The sequence below is a fragment of the Cygnus atratus genome, chromosome 5 (assembly GCF_013377495.2).
Source record: "Cygnus atratus isolate AKBS03 ecotype Queensland, Australia chromosome 5, CAtr_DNAZoo_HiC_assembly, whole genome shotgun sequence".
Lineage (NCBI taxonomy): Eukaryota > Metazoa > Chordata > Aves > Anseriformes > Anatidae > Cygnus > Cygnus atratus.
In genome coordinates this window covers 37,952,380-37,968,243 of record NC_066366.1, presented here as the reverse complement: position 1 = coordinate 37,968,243, position 15,864 = coordinate 37,952,380, and the positions used below count along the sequence as shown (strand labels likewise).

Genomic DNA, 15,864 nt, shown 5'->3' with positions numbered 1-15,864 from the left:
TCAAACTCAGGTGGGTGCGAGGTGAAAATGTCATGAGGAAGGAGCCTTATCTGTCCAGCTGGGAACTGCTGGCCTGGCTCTCCTTTGCCCTACATGCCATCTGATTCTTCCCAAGCATTTGGGTCTCACACAGCCAGTTGTGTTTGGCGGCAGGATGCCTGCCAATGTCAGCTTGCAGCACCTGGCTACCCCGCCTGGTACCTACTTCCCAGGGTCAGCCTTTGGGGAGTGAAAGGAGGGGCCTGCTCAAACCCTTTTGGGTCAATCGGTGCGTATTCAGTTGGTTCATGTTGGTTCTTTGCAGTTCTGCAGGCCATGAGTGTCGGTGGTGTACCAATAAATGAGTTCGCAGTGGTGAAGAATAGCACTCACTGAGGTCTCAATGCACACCCGTGCTGAGGTTCGCACAGCCCTACCTGTCCGAGCTGCAGTCCTTCTCGTGTGCCAGGACCGATCACTGCACAGCACCTGTTCTGTAGATTTAGGCCAATTTAAAAGTGTTTTTAAAACTGGTTATTTAAAGACGTGTTATTATTATTTGGGCTGTCTTGAAAATGTCCTTAGATTAGCCAAAGCTTTCACAGTTCTGCTCCAGCAGGTACAGCTGATCCTTAAGAACAATTTATCTTCTGTTTCTGATCTTAACTCCTGTCAAAATGTTTTTTGTAGCCACAAGGATTCAAGCCTACTTTCCAGAATTGTTGAGTGTCACTAAACCTTGTTGAAAAGGACGGGACTTTCTGTTACAATTTTTCTATAGATTTCATGTAACTGTAAGAAACGCGGATTATTCGGTATCAGTTTCTCGTTCTGTTCTGCATTATCCTTTGCAAGTAGAGTGAAGCATGGAGCTCTCCCTGTTAATAAAAATAAATGCTTTTAATAAGCAGATATAAGTACTCTTGCTACCTGTGATACCAGTGTCCCTGAATTTGTTACAGAAGAGTAGATTTCTTTTAGTCATTGAAATCCAGATGTACTGTAGGCCTCTGTACTCCATCCTGACACAGACAGTAAAGGATCTAGTACTAGCACGTGATGAGAGCAAAATGAAAATCCCAGGTTGGCCAAGGCAGAGAATGGGGATGAATTTCTGTATTTTGTTTACCAGAATTTATATGAGAGTCAGGCCTTCTACCTGAGGTGCTCCACAAGCTTTGATGCTTGGGAACAGACAATTCCTTGAGTTGATTTAGGGCATAAATCCTGTGGATGTCAGGTTTTTGTGTTTGATGCTTAGTCAAGTGCAATTAGGAGGGGAAAGGAAAGCTTATGTGCTTGGAAATGGAGCTTTCAAGTCTAAGAAACAGCACTGGCCTTTCCTTAAGGTCCTGAGTCCCTGCAGAAGGGGACTTCTCACTGCTGCGTGGCCTGATGGGGCTGTTCATATCTGTGAACATATATGTTCACATCCTAATCAGCCTGATGCCTGCTGGGTCCCCAGGTTGCTTCACTGGGCTGCTGCGGTGGTTAAATCCGTGACTGCTGCCAAAGATTGGTCTGTTTTCCCTGCATAGGTTTCCTTTGGCAGTCCTTGAGGCAGTGCTTGCTTCGGGCAAGTGTCCTTTAGGCCTTACTGCTGGCAGGTGAAGCGGCAGTTTCACAGAGGCCTAAGTCCCTCATGAGATGGCATTTGGCCTGCCTGTGCCCGAGCTGCTGCTGGGGAGGGTTGCTCTGCTCTGAGCAGGAAGGCCTCTAGCCCGGGCTCGTTGTGCCCTTGCGTTTCAGTTATGCCAGGGACCAGAAAAAGGAAGAGTTTTATGTTAAGGGGCCTCGCACCACTTTGTGAGGGAATGGTTCCTGTCGGAGCTGGTGTGCTAATGGCTGCCTTTCGGCTGCAAGACAAACTATTAGCAGATGTCAAACCTTTGGTGGAGCAGTGAGGGTGGGATACTGCTGCTGTCAGGTCCCATCTGAAATCCTTTCTAGTGAGCTAGAGAAAGCTCTGGGTACTCTCACCTGAGCACTCAGCCACGTCGATTCCTGTTTTCTCTCAGCCATGCGCTGACCTCCCTTGGGAAAGCCTGACTGCCTGGGCTCACAGCCAGGGGGTTCTGCTGCCCTGAAAAGAATGGGGACCCCCAGCAGCATGCTGAGGGGGGATGGCCAGCTGGTTGCTGCCGTTCTCATTTCACCAGCTCCATCCGGAGTACCAGGAGCTGTCTGTGCCGCGTACGGCTACAGTGCAAGTAGCTCTGAGCTGGGCGGTGGTGCCACTCGTGCTGCAGGCAGGAACATCGGCCTCCTGTAGTAAGTTTGGCCAGGTGAACCAACAGGCTAGGTCTCTGGCCTCAGTTCAGGTGGTAGAAGGGTGTCTGTGGCTTCCAGCCCTTCTGTTACCAGATGAGACAGAGAGCTAAGGGCTGCCTTAGAGGTGAGAGGACGACGTGAACTTGTTTGACAAAGCGTGGCTGTGTGAGATCGGCATGCTGGGTAAGCTCCCGTAACATCCGATCCTTTGTGGGTGTGCTGGTTTCTTTGGCAGTCTCTTGGTCTCCTGTTTGTTACCTGACAGCGTTCCCCCACCAGGCCCAGATCCCTTCCAGCAGCTCCTCACTGTGGCTGTATCTGGCTGGCACCAGTGGTCCCGCAGAGCAGGTTCCTGGCTCTCACTGTTTGGCTGTGCTACCTAAGTGCAGAGCGGTCCGCAAGATGCGAGGTCAATTTTTATTTAAGTTCTTGGTTAAAAGGTGCTTGGTCATGCATAAAATGAGAGTGCTCTGTGGGATCTCAGGCTTGATAACTTTCTGCAATTCTCAGGCAAGAGAGCAGGGTGTAGAGATGCTTTTGCTGGGTTGCGCTGGATGATGCTTGATTCAATTTCTACCTTGCCACTTCTGGGCTTTCTTTGGGTTGGGGTGAAGCTGTTCCCATGATACCTATGGTTTATTGCCTTGAGGTCAGTGCTGCAGGTGGCCGTTTCTCTCTGTGAGACTTGTGGCTCTGTTCTCGTGTCCTGTTGCTGCCAGTGGCCAGAGTTAGCTGATGTTATGGCACTGAGCTGTTGACCTTGTTGCTTGCTTACCTGCTGCTGGCGTTTGCTCCAGGTGTTGTGTGCGAAGCAGCTGTTGTCCTGGTTTTACTTACTGGTACTTATACTTGGATTTGTTAAGGACATATCAGCCTCAAAGAAAGACTGATCACAACACAAAATAGCTGTGTGACTGTATCAAAAAGAAAAAAGAAGTTTCAGCTTGCTGGTGTTTTGTGCTTTACTTTTACTTTATGCAGCCTCAGCTCTTCAGCATCTCACTCTTGCATCCAGCACACCAAACATCGGGGAACGTAACCCTACATACCATAGATGGAGATACTGTTGTTTTTAAGAAAAAAAGACTTTATCCTGTGATGGCTTGAGCTCGTATCACCATGGTTTTAGGCCTGAAAATTGGTTAGGGACTGCAGAGGCAGGTGTACAGCTGAGAGTTTGTCTGACAAGGGAAGGCCTGCAAAAGGTGTGTGCTGGGGGTAAGGGGATAGCTGGAAAGGTTTCTTCTAGCAGGATGTGTAACGGTTTGGTTTGTGTGCTTGTTTTACATAGCAGCCGTGCTGCAATGGCACTGTACTTCATTGAGCACTAGGGGAGGGGAAGAAGGGTGGGCTGAACGCAGACTAATTAGGTGCCTCTGTTGTTGTAGCAGCTTTGATCAATTTACAAAACACATATAAGCAGATGTGCCAATTCTGTGTTAGGAGACCTACACCCCTCTTCCAAATGCCAAGGGCTTCGGGCTCAGTACTCGCACTCTGGCCACAGGGCAAACTGCGACACACACAGACTCTCACCGACAGGCTGCACTTTGCAGGCTTGGTGGCACTTGTGTATCAATAATATTATATTACACCACAATTCAGTAACCTCTGAAATATGCTGGGACACCTTGCGGCTGATCTTTACAGTAATATTTACTCCTGGCAGGAAGATTGTTAGTGTTGGCACTTATTTCAGTGTTTTCCCTATTCCCACTGCTAAAATCAACAGGGTAGGCTGCGCTAAAATAGGATTTGTTATTTGCTTTCTCTTAAGCTGGTTGTAAAATATAAAAAAAGATCACTCTGTTAGCTGAAGCTTCTGTACTTTCAGGAGTATTGAATGTCTGCAGATGCAACTCAGGACAGCTGCCACGACCAACCGCTGGCTCTCCTGGAGGAAGTATACTTCGCTGTGCTGGTAGCTGAACCAATGTGTGCTGCTTTGCATCCAAGCATGGGTTCCCAGACTGCTCGGTCCTGTCGGTTCTCCTAGGGGAAGGTAAGGCACAGCCAAACATTTGATAGCTTCCACGCTGAAGTTTGAGACCACAACACACTGCTAAGGCAGTCTTTCCAGAGAGCTGAACTGCCTCTTGTTCAACTCAAGCCTTTCCCAGGTATGTCATTTCTAACTAGCCTTTTATTACGACAGTGAGTGCATTTTTTTTTTTTTTTTACAAGTAGCTAATGAATGACCAGAAATACTTGGATTTCGGTTGATGGCCTTGCTATTACCTTCTTACCTTTATCTCTACTGTATGCTGTCACTGCAAGTAGCTCAGGGGCCTTACAAATGGCATTGTTCTGATAGCTTCTGCTCACTTCTGATAAACCAGCTGATGCTATGCTTGTCCCTTGATGTAGGAAATTGTTATGGGAAGGCTCAGGTCGGCATGAATGGAGAATGAACGGGAATTTTCATCTGGATTTGACAGCATCAGCAGGAGGACGTGGTGGGGAAGCCGTGCCCTCAAACACTTCTGCAATCTGGAAACAAGCAGGTGACAATTCTGGGCCCACAAAGCTGGGGATGTTTTCTCTCACATGCTCCTCTGCTTCCCTTTTCCTGCTCTTTTTTTCCTCATGTTTATGATGTCTTGATTTTTATTCTCACTTGCACCTTTTTCTTCCTTTACCTATGGTTGCTTTTGTGTACTTCTTCAGAGACTTTTTTTTTCTTAGCTGAGCTTTTTCTTTTTTCGTCCCTTCTTGCTTGTGCTTTTTTGTACTTGCACTTTTCATTGTCTATTCTTTTTGCAGTTGTTCTCATTGCTCTTGAGCTTGCTCTCTTTTTCCCCTTTCCACTGACTCCCAGTGCAGTTAGAGCTCATTCACGAAACCTTTCTAGGATTCATGCCATGTCAGTTATTAATAATGTATATACCTCAGGCTAATGATTTAAAAGCGGTAACAAACAATTCCCAAAGAGTGTTTGCTGCAGGTTGGGTAGAAGCACAATTGCAAGCAAAATTTGGCATTTTCCCAACTGGAAATCTGGAGTGCCAGAATTCAGTGGACATAGTAAGAAAAAGAGTAATATTGCTGTCCAGACACAATATTGATCCAGATACTGTGATACACTATTTGCTGCAAAGTATCCAGGAGCCCGCTAGATTTACAGTATTTAAGTATGCAAAGACAGGAAACTTGCTCTTTTCCATGTGTCCCTTTCCTTGGGTCTGCAGGTTTACCTGGGGAGGAGGTTCTTAGCAATACCAGAAAGGGCAAGAAATTGATTATAAATGCTAGATTACAGGGTGGAAGACTCAGAACTGTTCATAAAGCTGGCTGACAGCAAGGTTAACTGCATCAGTGGTGAAAGGGAAGCCTTGGGGTGAATTCCAGTGACTTTTGACGCTACAAACACAAAACCAAAACTTATGACTGATAGATTTGTTTTTATTATTATAGAACAGATGAACTAAAATAAGCCAACAATATAATTTTATGCCAACAGCCATCTTTCTAGCACAGGCGGTGACGGACTCAATATACCCTTCTCCTCCCTCCCCGGGCCTCCATTCAACAGGAAGCAAATGGTGGTGGCTCTTCACATGGTAAGTTTTAGACTCCAGTGATCTCACGCTTTTTATTGATAGAGATGTGCCTGGGAAAAGAGGAGGTGGGGGGGAGCAGAGAAGAGAGCATATATTTTGTAGGAGCGATAAGCAGAAAGGCTTGTGGATCCCTTGCATGTTCACACGTTGTGACCAGGTAGATGGGACAACTGGAGAATCATGCCCACTCTCAGCACGTAGCAAGCCCCTAGTTGCTACTCTAGTCAAGCCAGGAGTTGCTTCCCATTCCAAGCTAGCAAAGGGCAAGATGCACTCAATGGGGGAGTTTTTGGCAGGGGGTAAGGGGCAGTCTATGGAAAACCAAACAAAAAACCACCCCACCCCACCCCCCTCCCAAAAAAAACCAAACAAACAAATCTGCATTTTAAGCCACTTCAAAGTAAAAGTCACTTCTTATAATATAATAGATAATTTTAAAATGGCAGGACCACCATCCTAGAAAGACAAAGGGCTTGCACTCAAGACCAAAGAAAGAAAAACCAAAACAACCAAAACAAAACAAAAAAAGCCAAGAGTGGCCCCACTCTCAAGCTTGGCTCTTCTCTAAAAACAGCACTCATCATCCATCTGAATAGGTAAAAGGAGGAGTGGACAGAAAATAAAATAAAATTGGTGCAACTTCTCGCCAGGTGGCGCATTAAACCAAAGCTCCATACAGTCCCATATGACTACACGTCCTGTGGTGGCAGCATAATTTCTTTCAGCTTTCACTGCTGTATATGTCTGTATGTATATCTGAACATATACATACACATACACACATAATATATAATATTGTTTTTAATGTTAGTTTAGATCCTGTAGGAGGGCTCATCTCTCTTTCACGTGGTTCTGTGCTCCTGCGCTGTTGCTGCTCCCGTTGCCGCTCCCGTTACTGCTGCTCCCACTGCTGCTGCAGAGGACCTCTGTGAGGTCGTCCATGATGGTGGTCTCTTTAGGGTCCACCAGGTTGAACTCCCTGATGAATAGGATAAAGTGTGTGTAGAGCGTGTTTAAATGTCCGTGCAGCTCCAGTGCCAAAGTCTCCTTAAAGTGTGAGGAGTAAATATGGGCCAGCACATGGAACAGGTACTTGCAGATCTTCTTCACTAAGGACTCAAACGAGTTTGGGAATTCCTTGCCTGAAAGGAAGACAGAGAAACACCGTGACAGTTCCAGCTGGTCACCTTGAGCTCCACATCAGCATTTTGTCCTGGCCAGGCTGTGGGTAAGTGCAACCAGCCCACCTTAAAGGCAACTCATGGGCAATAAAGGCAGTAACTTCACAGGCAACTCACGGGCCCTGTATCATCTTCCCAACATGTTCTTTTTACAAGATGTAAGGGGAAGAGTCTAAGGTTTTAAGTGTTTTCATTTAAAGTTAAGCTTTTAAACCCCAAGGTTCAAAAATCAGGAAGAAAATGTAATCATTCTTTAAACCACGATTTTTTTGATACTGGCTGTAAAAATAATGAGAGGTTCTTCTGGGTTCTTATCTAGTTTGTCCAGGAGGAACAGATTTTCTGCTGAAAGTGCATAATAGTTATGAGACCATTTAACAGATCACGAAATGGAAACTAAAGTACTTGGCAGACTTCCCTCATTTCATTATTGAAATTCTATCAAATGGGCGAAGAAATGGAAGGAAATACTAGCTGCCTTCTCTCAGGTGCGATCCAAATGATTGCCTACCTGTGCAACTTGCTCTAGGGAACCTGCTTTGGCAGGGGGGTTGGACCCAATGATCTCTCAAGGTCCCTTCCAACCCCTACAATTCTGTGATTCTTGCTGGAGCATTACTCTGCCCTCATTGTAAAAGACAACTGTTGGACAACCACTGCTGGTGATGCTGAAAGTGAACTGAGGCAAGCAAAAAAGAAAAACCTGCCATCCTATGCGTGATGCACAACAGGAAGTATGTTACTGGTCTACAGTACACCCTGGACACAGTGACTTACATGAAAGGCCTTGTTGCCTTTTGAATTAGCATATTTAAAACAATAATAACAAAAATAACAACAAAAACTCAAACTACACCTGGCTTACTGGGCACTGCCTCCTTCCAGATGCTTATAGGTAAATGCTGTTGGCTGAACATGCATGATACTGTAACATCCTAGTTCCCCAGCTATCTGGTGAAGGGACTCAAGAAGCCAGCTGCTTTTAGTCCAGATTAAGCCCATCTACAATAACTTCTGCTCAACAAGTCTCTGTTTTTTTTCCCCTTAATCAAAGGCATTGCAAGTAGCTATCTTGTTAAGTTATAAATTGAGTTAAAATTACTTTTGTTTCTTTTCAGTCCTTAAAAATCATGTTCTTATTTAATTTCTGGAGGGGATAGGAGATTCTAAACAATCTGTTAGGCAAGGAAGACTAGCCACATTCCTGACAATGCAATTTATTTCCCCCTTAATACATCAGGGCTCTAAAGGATATAATAAAAAACCAAAAAGGCTAAATTTTACTAGCAATGCACCGTGTTAAATACCCACATACTGACAGTTTTTCTCCTCTCTGAATACAGGCTTTTTCCTAGACGATCTTGAAGCACTTCAAGAAAAAGATGTCCTGATGAAATGTAAGCCAAGGGGACAGGATGGGGAGTCTTTCACCCCAGTTCCTATGCCAACAGCACAGGTCTTTGTTACTGTACAAATGAACCAAAATTAAAATCTCCCTTCGAAAAAGAAGTGTGAAGTTATCTGGTATTAATATGTATGCTGAATGCATATATGCCAACTTCCACCTTACTTATGGCATCTGCAAAAAGCCCCAGGAAGCACCTGCCCAAAGGTAAGCCTACCGTATTTTGTTGGAAAGACGTCCTCGTCTGTCACTAGTTTCTGCACAGAACTCATGACGAAGTCAACATACTGAGGAGCAGTGCACTTGATCTTCTTTCCCCGCTCATCATACCAGTAGTACTGTCTGTGGAGAGAATCGACAGCGTCACCATGTTGTACCTCGGATCCTCAGCTCAACTCCTAAGAGGTTAGTGTCTAAATAATATAAAACAACAACTGCAACATTACTGAAGTAGATCATCACTTGCCGCTGCCAAGTAATACCAAGCACAGAAAGGCTGCTGAAGTCTCCCAGGAGGGGCAGTGATAGCTACCTATCCATGACAAACTGAGGGTTTACAGTCCATAAAACTGTACAGGAAGGCATTATATGACTATTGTAACGCTGCTGCCTTTTAAAAAGTGATAAAACTTCTAATGTTTAACATCATACATCATCAAACAAAAATTAGTCTTGTAGTGTAGTATTATTAAATAGACAGAAGGTGGCTCCAAAACACCAGCTTTTTCAAAGCTGGTGCTCTGAGGTACTTGCAGTGTTTTTGAACAGTACAAAGCCTGTTCCAAAATTCTATCTGGGGAATGTTTTCACGGTCCTTTTGGACATCCCTACCTATATGTGCCTCAAAAGCCTGCTCCTTTGTTTCCAAACACCCTAAACCAGTGGAATTTACATTTTACACTGCCACCAGGGAATAATCCTGTTGGATTTTAAAGGAACAGGAAAAGTTAGCATATTGTGAGGCTTTTCAAAAGCAACTATAATTATCATCTTGATCAGCTGCAGCCACTGAAATAAAACAGAAACATTCTCTAATAACTATTGCAGTCACCTGAGAGAGGAATCTGAAGGCTGTAAAAGAACTCAAACTTTTGTTCCTTCTTTTTTTGTTTCTTTAAATCATGGTTAATTAAAGGGTGCTTAATTTGAGGGTGGTGAGGCACTGCAACAGGCTGCCCAGAGAAGCTGTGGATGTCCTAAGCCATTCCGTGATTCTCTGAAAGCACGCTGCCTGTTACCAAGAGCAGCTATCCACTGTAAGAAATGGTTTTGCTGATTTCCTTATCTGAAAAACTTTTTTTTTGTCTATTTCACGTTAGAGTTATCTGAGTTCCAATTCCTGAACTCTTCCTTCAAACAGTGTAAGCTCCAGGTGCTGGCCATTATGAGACTGATAAGAAATCCATTGTATTAGACTTCTCAGTTGCTTGATAACATTTTTCTTTCTTCAGTGGGAAGTTTGTCCACTTTTGGACACTTATTTTTTTGGCAAGGAGATAAAGATTCAATGTTGTTTTTTTCTGTACCTAACAGGACTAGACTGTGTTAAACTAGAAGGACCTATAGGTGCCACTTGGGAAGTGGAGTTTTACATATACTGACCAGCAGAATAGTCCTGAAGCAACTGAAGAAAAATGGTATGTAGCAACTGAAAAGTTCTAATTGACAGCTTGTTTTCATTGCCTGGAAACATTCTTCAGGGACCTGAGGCAGGTGACGTGAAGACAGTAAGGAACAGTTCATGCCCCAAGCCATATGAAGACAAGAGGAAACAGTACAGAAGTCAGCTCAGACTTTAACGAGAGGAAAGACAATTGAAAAGTAGTTCTGCAGACACCTAAGGTTTAGAATTGGTCTTTCAGTGCATTTTCAGCATGTGGTGCTTGGTCACTCCATTGTTTACTGGAGATAGCAGGATGGCCTGCAAAAGGGCACAAAAAGATAAGTGAATGGAAACAGGAGGAGTTAAAAGGTCTTTGCAGAGCTATGCCAGGCATCAACATTAGTATTTAGGGCCTTAGGGGTGGGCTCTGCTCATTGCTGCTCACTTCCTTCATACAATCCACATGTAGGGAATTGCACAATGTAGTGTGCAAACCCAAGCCATGTTCCCTCCTTTGTCTAGCCCTGTGTTAAGCTGGAGGAAGGCAGTTCTAGGCAACTCTTGACTTATTTTGGGTCTTAAGACCAGAGCAGCAGCAGACTGGACTGTCTGCTCCTCAGCAGTTCCTACATGCTGCAGAAATCCTCACAGTTTGGAGTTGCCCTTAGGCACAAACCCAAATCTGGATAATTGGATTTTAGTTAAAAGAAACAGTTTGGCAACTGTGCAAGTTCACTTACACAAAAACGTAAGTGAATAAATCTGCTACAACATCCCACTGTACATCCCTTTTGCCTTTCCTTAACAGTTAAGCTGATTATGCAAAATGGGAATTCAGAAAAATCATTAAGAGTAAGGGGATAACTACAGGGATTGTCCTGTTTGATAAGAATCATTTGTCTTCCCTGTGTTTCAAGCTCTGTGAACAAAGTCTTCACGTGTCTTGAAGAAAGAAAGGAAGGAGCCCCTGGCGTGCCACAAACATCTCAGGCAGGGAGCAGCTCCCACCACGCTGGAGTTATCTCCAGGTTGGGGCCATCGAGGGGCTCAGCTGGGCACAGAAGTCTGAGTGCATTCCACCACTGGCTCTGTGACAGCACAGCCCCATATTAGGCAAGGGATGGGGAGCAAAAAGGACATGAAGACAGACACTTAAAGGCACTTTTCAAAAAGTGCTTACATGATACAGATTTTGATTCCATTCCATATGTAAAATTTTGGCAACTTAAACTTTCCCAGTATGGAGAGCACAAGGAGTTTGCAGCTCCATTCTAAGTCCCAGGGAACAATTACTAATGGGTTTAACATAGAAAAGCCTGTTATACAAATAAAGTAAAACAAATACGGAGTCAGTCACAGTGCCATGTCTTAATATGTGTACATATTTTATCCCTTTCCCTACAAAACATTCTGGTTTTGTGCTGGCGAGTTTAAGGAGGACCATACAGCTGTGATTGCACACAGAGAAGCCATGGCAGACCAGAGGCTACTTTAGTATATAGGAAAAGCTTCTGTAAGGAGGGAGAGGCAAATGCGCTAGAGGTACGATGTCTGGAAAGGAAGGTGAGACAGTCCTGCTATAAATACCAGAAGACAGGTTATGAAGAAGGAAGGATAGCAAATGGTATAAAGTGCAAGGGCTGTAATACAGTGCTTGGCAGCAACTTGGAATAGCTTTGATGGTTTGATGGGGCAAAACAACATTTAGATGGAATAAAAAAAGGAAAAAAGAGCCACTGTTTAGAAGCTCAGGGAACTGAAGAAAAAGACACTACAGAACATGCAAGTTTGAGTTGCAAAGAACTTCTGTAGTCAGGGTCACTAAGGATAACACAGACAGGAAATGGATTGCAAGATTAGGGAAAAAAATGAGTAATAAGGAATTTATTCCTTATTCCTTAAGGGGTTTTAATGGACCAAAATGAGACTTTTCACTCTTATCTGTAGGCTGCTTAGAAATTTGTATCATTTCTTAATTTCTGCCTGGAGAGTTTTGTAATCTCAACCCAGTGAACAGCACTCACACAGGCTCTTAGTTATCCACTCACTTCAGCACTTTTTAGAAATTTTGCCCCAATGTCAGCTATAGAGAACCAGTTTACAGGCCATGGTGGGGAACCTTAGCTTGCCTAATAATAATAATAATCTATAATGTATATAGTACCTGCTTTACAGCAAGCGATAAACATATTAATGAGCAAAATAAAGTGACTTCCCAAGTTACATTTGGGTGACCCTCACTAAATTTCAAAGATAACTGGCCATTCCCGTATTTTTCTTGCCATTATCCCACCTTGCCAGCAAATGCTTCCATCTGTCCTACAAGGAGACTAAGCTTTGGTCAGATGTCTCTTTATGACCCTAGGCAGAAATTCTCTTTCTCACTGTGTGCAGATGGCTGTGTTATCTCATATATCTGACAGAGAGCTGAAAGCTGCATCTGTCTGCAGTTTGTCACTTGGCTGGAACTTCTGAGATGTTAAAACCTTACCTCGAATGTTAAATTGCAACTTGTGTTTATTTTGCCAGTAAGTCCTCTAAACTTAGGATTGAGTATTTGCAGTGAGTTTGAATGCAAAGAAACTAGACAAGCAACCTGTTCTGCATTGTTAATTCAACATCCCAGCCATAAATACAAAAAGCCTTCCTTAGGTATGACCAGAAGGGTGTAATCCAAAACACGCCTCGGGGAACTGGGCAAGGAAAGCATATAGGAGGAACAAATGCAGAACTTCACACTGAGCTAAAGAAATCAACACTGCAAAAACCAGCAAACATCACCCTTATTCCAAAATACTGGCATGATGTGGCAACCTAACACAGGTAGCTGCTGCTGCTGAACGCGTACACACCACAGTCACAAAAGGTCAGACCAGGGCTGTCTTGTCAGGCTAATCAGCAACTGACTCTAATGCTTAGGTGATGTTCTTCATGTACTACAGACAGGTCAGAGGCAGGACAAATCATATCAACTGGTGTTTCTCCTACACAACAAGCACCCGTTTAACCTTACTTCATTAGGGCAAGATTTTAAAATTAAAAAGTCAGGGGGAACGTATAGCTTTGTAATAGTCACAGCTGGACATAAACAAGCATGCATCTTTGAGGCAGTTCTCCGTGTTTAGGCATCTCTCTTCCAAAAAAGAAGAATGAGGAAAGGCAGAACATAAAGATAAGGAATATCCAGAATTGTCATTGGAGATATTTGGAGAACACAATTATGAACAGGGTCTTCTAAACTGAACTGCACCGAGGCATAGAGCTAGATTAACCTGCACACTTCACAGCAGAATGAAATATGCAACATGAATCAGTCATCAGCCCCCCAAGTACAGGAAGATAACTGAAGTTGTTCTGATTTAGTTAAACACAAACCATTTCAAGCGTTTCACACAAGTGTAGCCATGTTTCCTGTTATTCCCAAGTAGTGCAATTTTCAGTTTTCCAAACAAAGGATAGGAACATTCAGCTATTGGTCCTCACCACTAAAAATACAGACTGCAGCTGGAGCCACCTACAGACACTTCCTTTCTTTATTCTGCAGAGAATTTATTCTTACAGAGAACTCTTGTTTGAGAGTCAATACAGCAGAATGGAGCAATGCTGACTAGCCTCTCACCACCATCTCCTTTTAGTCAACATTTCCCATCAGACAAGCCGATCAACAGTTAAGCTCAGTCCTTTGGACAGCCAGTGCTACATCAGGAATTAAAACATGAGAAAGCTTGGGAGCAAGAATCAACAAAACACTCATTTTACTGATCACCATTTCTCATTTAGAGACATACTGTCTACTTTTGATAAAATCTGAGTCCAGCAGAGATTTATTACTTTCTGTTCCAGCCTGCTTTCAAAGCCCCTAGCACAGCCTTTAATTCTCTACTGACAGTTATCTTTCCAACTTTTACATGCAAAAATATCCTCTGTACACTTTGCATTCTTCAGAGCATTCTCAAAGAAGGCCCCTGATATTAACTTCAAGTGTACAAGATAGCCTAGTACATTACGCAAGGATTCCTTTTAAGCACTAAGTAATTATCATTAGAGATACGATACAGAGCTCTGGTTCTGTTCCATACATTTCCTAGGATGCCTGTTTGATGTACTATAACATTAACAGCTCAGTCTTCTGCTTTAAAATCCATCTTAACTAAATTAATCCCAGGAAATGCAAGAGGAGGGAAGAATGGGACTATCAACACATGTGCTGGAGAAAAAAACACAACAGACTTATTCATACTCAAGTGGATCTCATTTTCCATCATGTTGGACTGTGCTAATCAAGAGCAGGAGTTTATGGTAACTTTTTCTTATATTCACCATGTACAGCAAAACTACAAAGCCTTCTTTCATAAGTGACAGTTAGTCAATGTTTAAAAAGCCCACTAAGCCCTACACAGGGAGAGCGCCAAACCAAAACGTTTTCTGTGCTCTTTGCAAAGCTGCCACTTGTGCCCTCTGTGCCCAGGGGCTCAGGCAGAAAGCCAGCGGCTCACGTCAGGCTCGAGGTTATCCATCAGCAGCTTGGTGCTCTGTCAGTACTCTGGATATCAAAAGCACCCGCTGAGGTTTTCACAATTCATTTATCCTTCCCTGCCTCCTCTGGAATCCCAGCAGTGGTACCAGTAAGGACAGTTTTGCCTTTTTTCTGCTTCTCCTCCCTCCAAGCTAAACACATGGCAATTTGCCTCTCTGATCTGACCTTATAAAACCAGCTCAGAACAGTCAAAGATCTGGTCCTCCTAGTCTTTCACAAAAACACATTGCCACCACACTTCACTACTGAGGGGAGGGAAAAGGATACACAGCTTCCACATCCTGATTGAATGAAGAGATGTGCTTGCCCAGTGCCAACTAACACCAATATTCTCCCCCAGGCCACACTCAAGACTTCACAGAAAGCCCGTAATAGTAAATACTGACTTACGTATTGCACACTGCCATGGTCTGACACGACTCTCCTGTACAGAATTCTGAGATTGTACTATATTGTAAGTTGATGTGATGAAAGAAAGTTGTTGCTGAAAAATAAACACAAAGGAAAAGAAATTCAGAAGTACTTTCAAACACTGCTTGTCCTCCAGACAATTATTTAAATAGATCAAGTGAAGTGACCTCAGTGTCTTGGAGCTTGCGTATATATTTAAACATGATTTAGTTAAACGAGTCTAATGATGAACTGCAAAACAAAGAGGTACAGAGAATGAAAGCTCTTGTTTTGATTTAAGATGAAAGCGCCATGATGCATCAGCTGTTATTACTCACTAAGCAGCAAGACTGGAAAGTGTCTCTGTGATCATCAGCCTTACCTTTACAGCAGAATACTCTACTCCAAGCTGAAGGCAAACGATTTGCTACATTATTTTGAAGTCAGACTTAAAATGCACAGTGGCTACAAAACAACATTAACAATCCTAATGACATATCTTAAAAAAAAAGCATGAAAACTAGTACAACTCTACTTTTTAAAAATCTCCTAAGATATTTAACATCTTGCTACTCCTCTGGGGCACCTCAGTTTTCTTAACGAGCCTCTGTAAACCTTCCTGGTGCAGTTTAAAGAACTTTCTTGCTACTACCACATACTGTTGAAAATACAAACAAGACTGGGTCGAGGCTGCAGGTTAGAACTGGCAGATGAAGCAGCAGCACATAAAAGTATCGTACATCAGAACTGAGATGCACAGATACAGCATTCAGTCACAGTACTCAGTCACTTCTTTGAGTTCCGGCCTGACTATGGTTTAAATTCACAGTAATTCCTCCAAAGCTTGGAAGGAACGGAGAACAGAAATCTAACCAAAAGACATCAAAACGTCTGGTTTTAAGCATAACTGCCTTGCATATAAGTCTTACTAAACAAGC

General features: G+C 43.4%; 1 protein-coding gene across 8 annotated transcripts in view; it reads right to left on the bottom strand.

Moving 5' to 3' along the window:
* Positions 1–5,631: 5,631 nt before the first annotated feature.
* Positions 5,632–15,864, bottom strand: part of MOB2 (MOB kinase activator 2) — a 112,003-nt gene continuing 101,770 nt past the window's right edge. For all 8 annotated transcript variants that reach the window (XM_035539102.2, XM_035539101.1, XM_035539097.1 and 5 more), the window contains 3 exons: positions 14,927–15,020; positions 8,614–8,738; positions 5,632–6,952 (listed from right to left, as the gene is read on the bottom strand). In XM_035539102.2, coding sequence (XP_035394995.1) covers positions 6,642–6,952; positions 8,614–8,738; positions 14,927–15,020 — 530 coding nt within the window. In that variant the 3' untranslated portion in view covers positions 5,632–6,641. The remainder of the gene's footprint in view (positions 6,953–8,613; positions 8,739–14,926; positions 15,021–15,864) is intronic.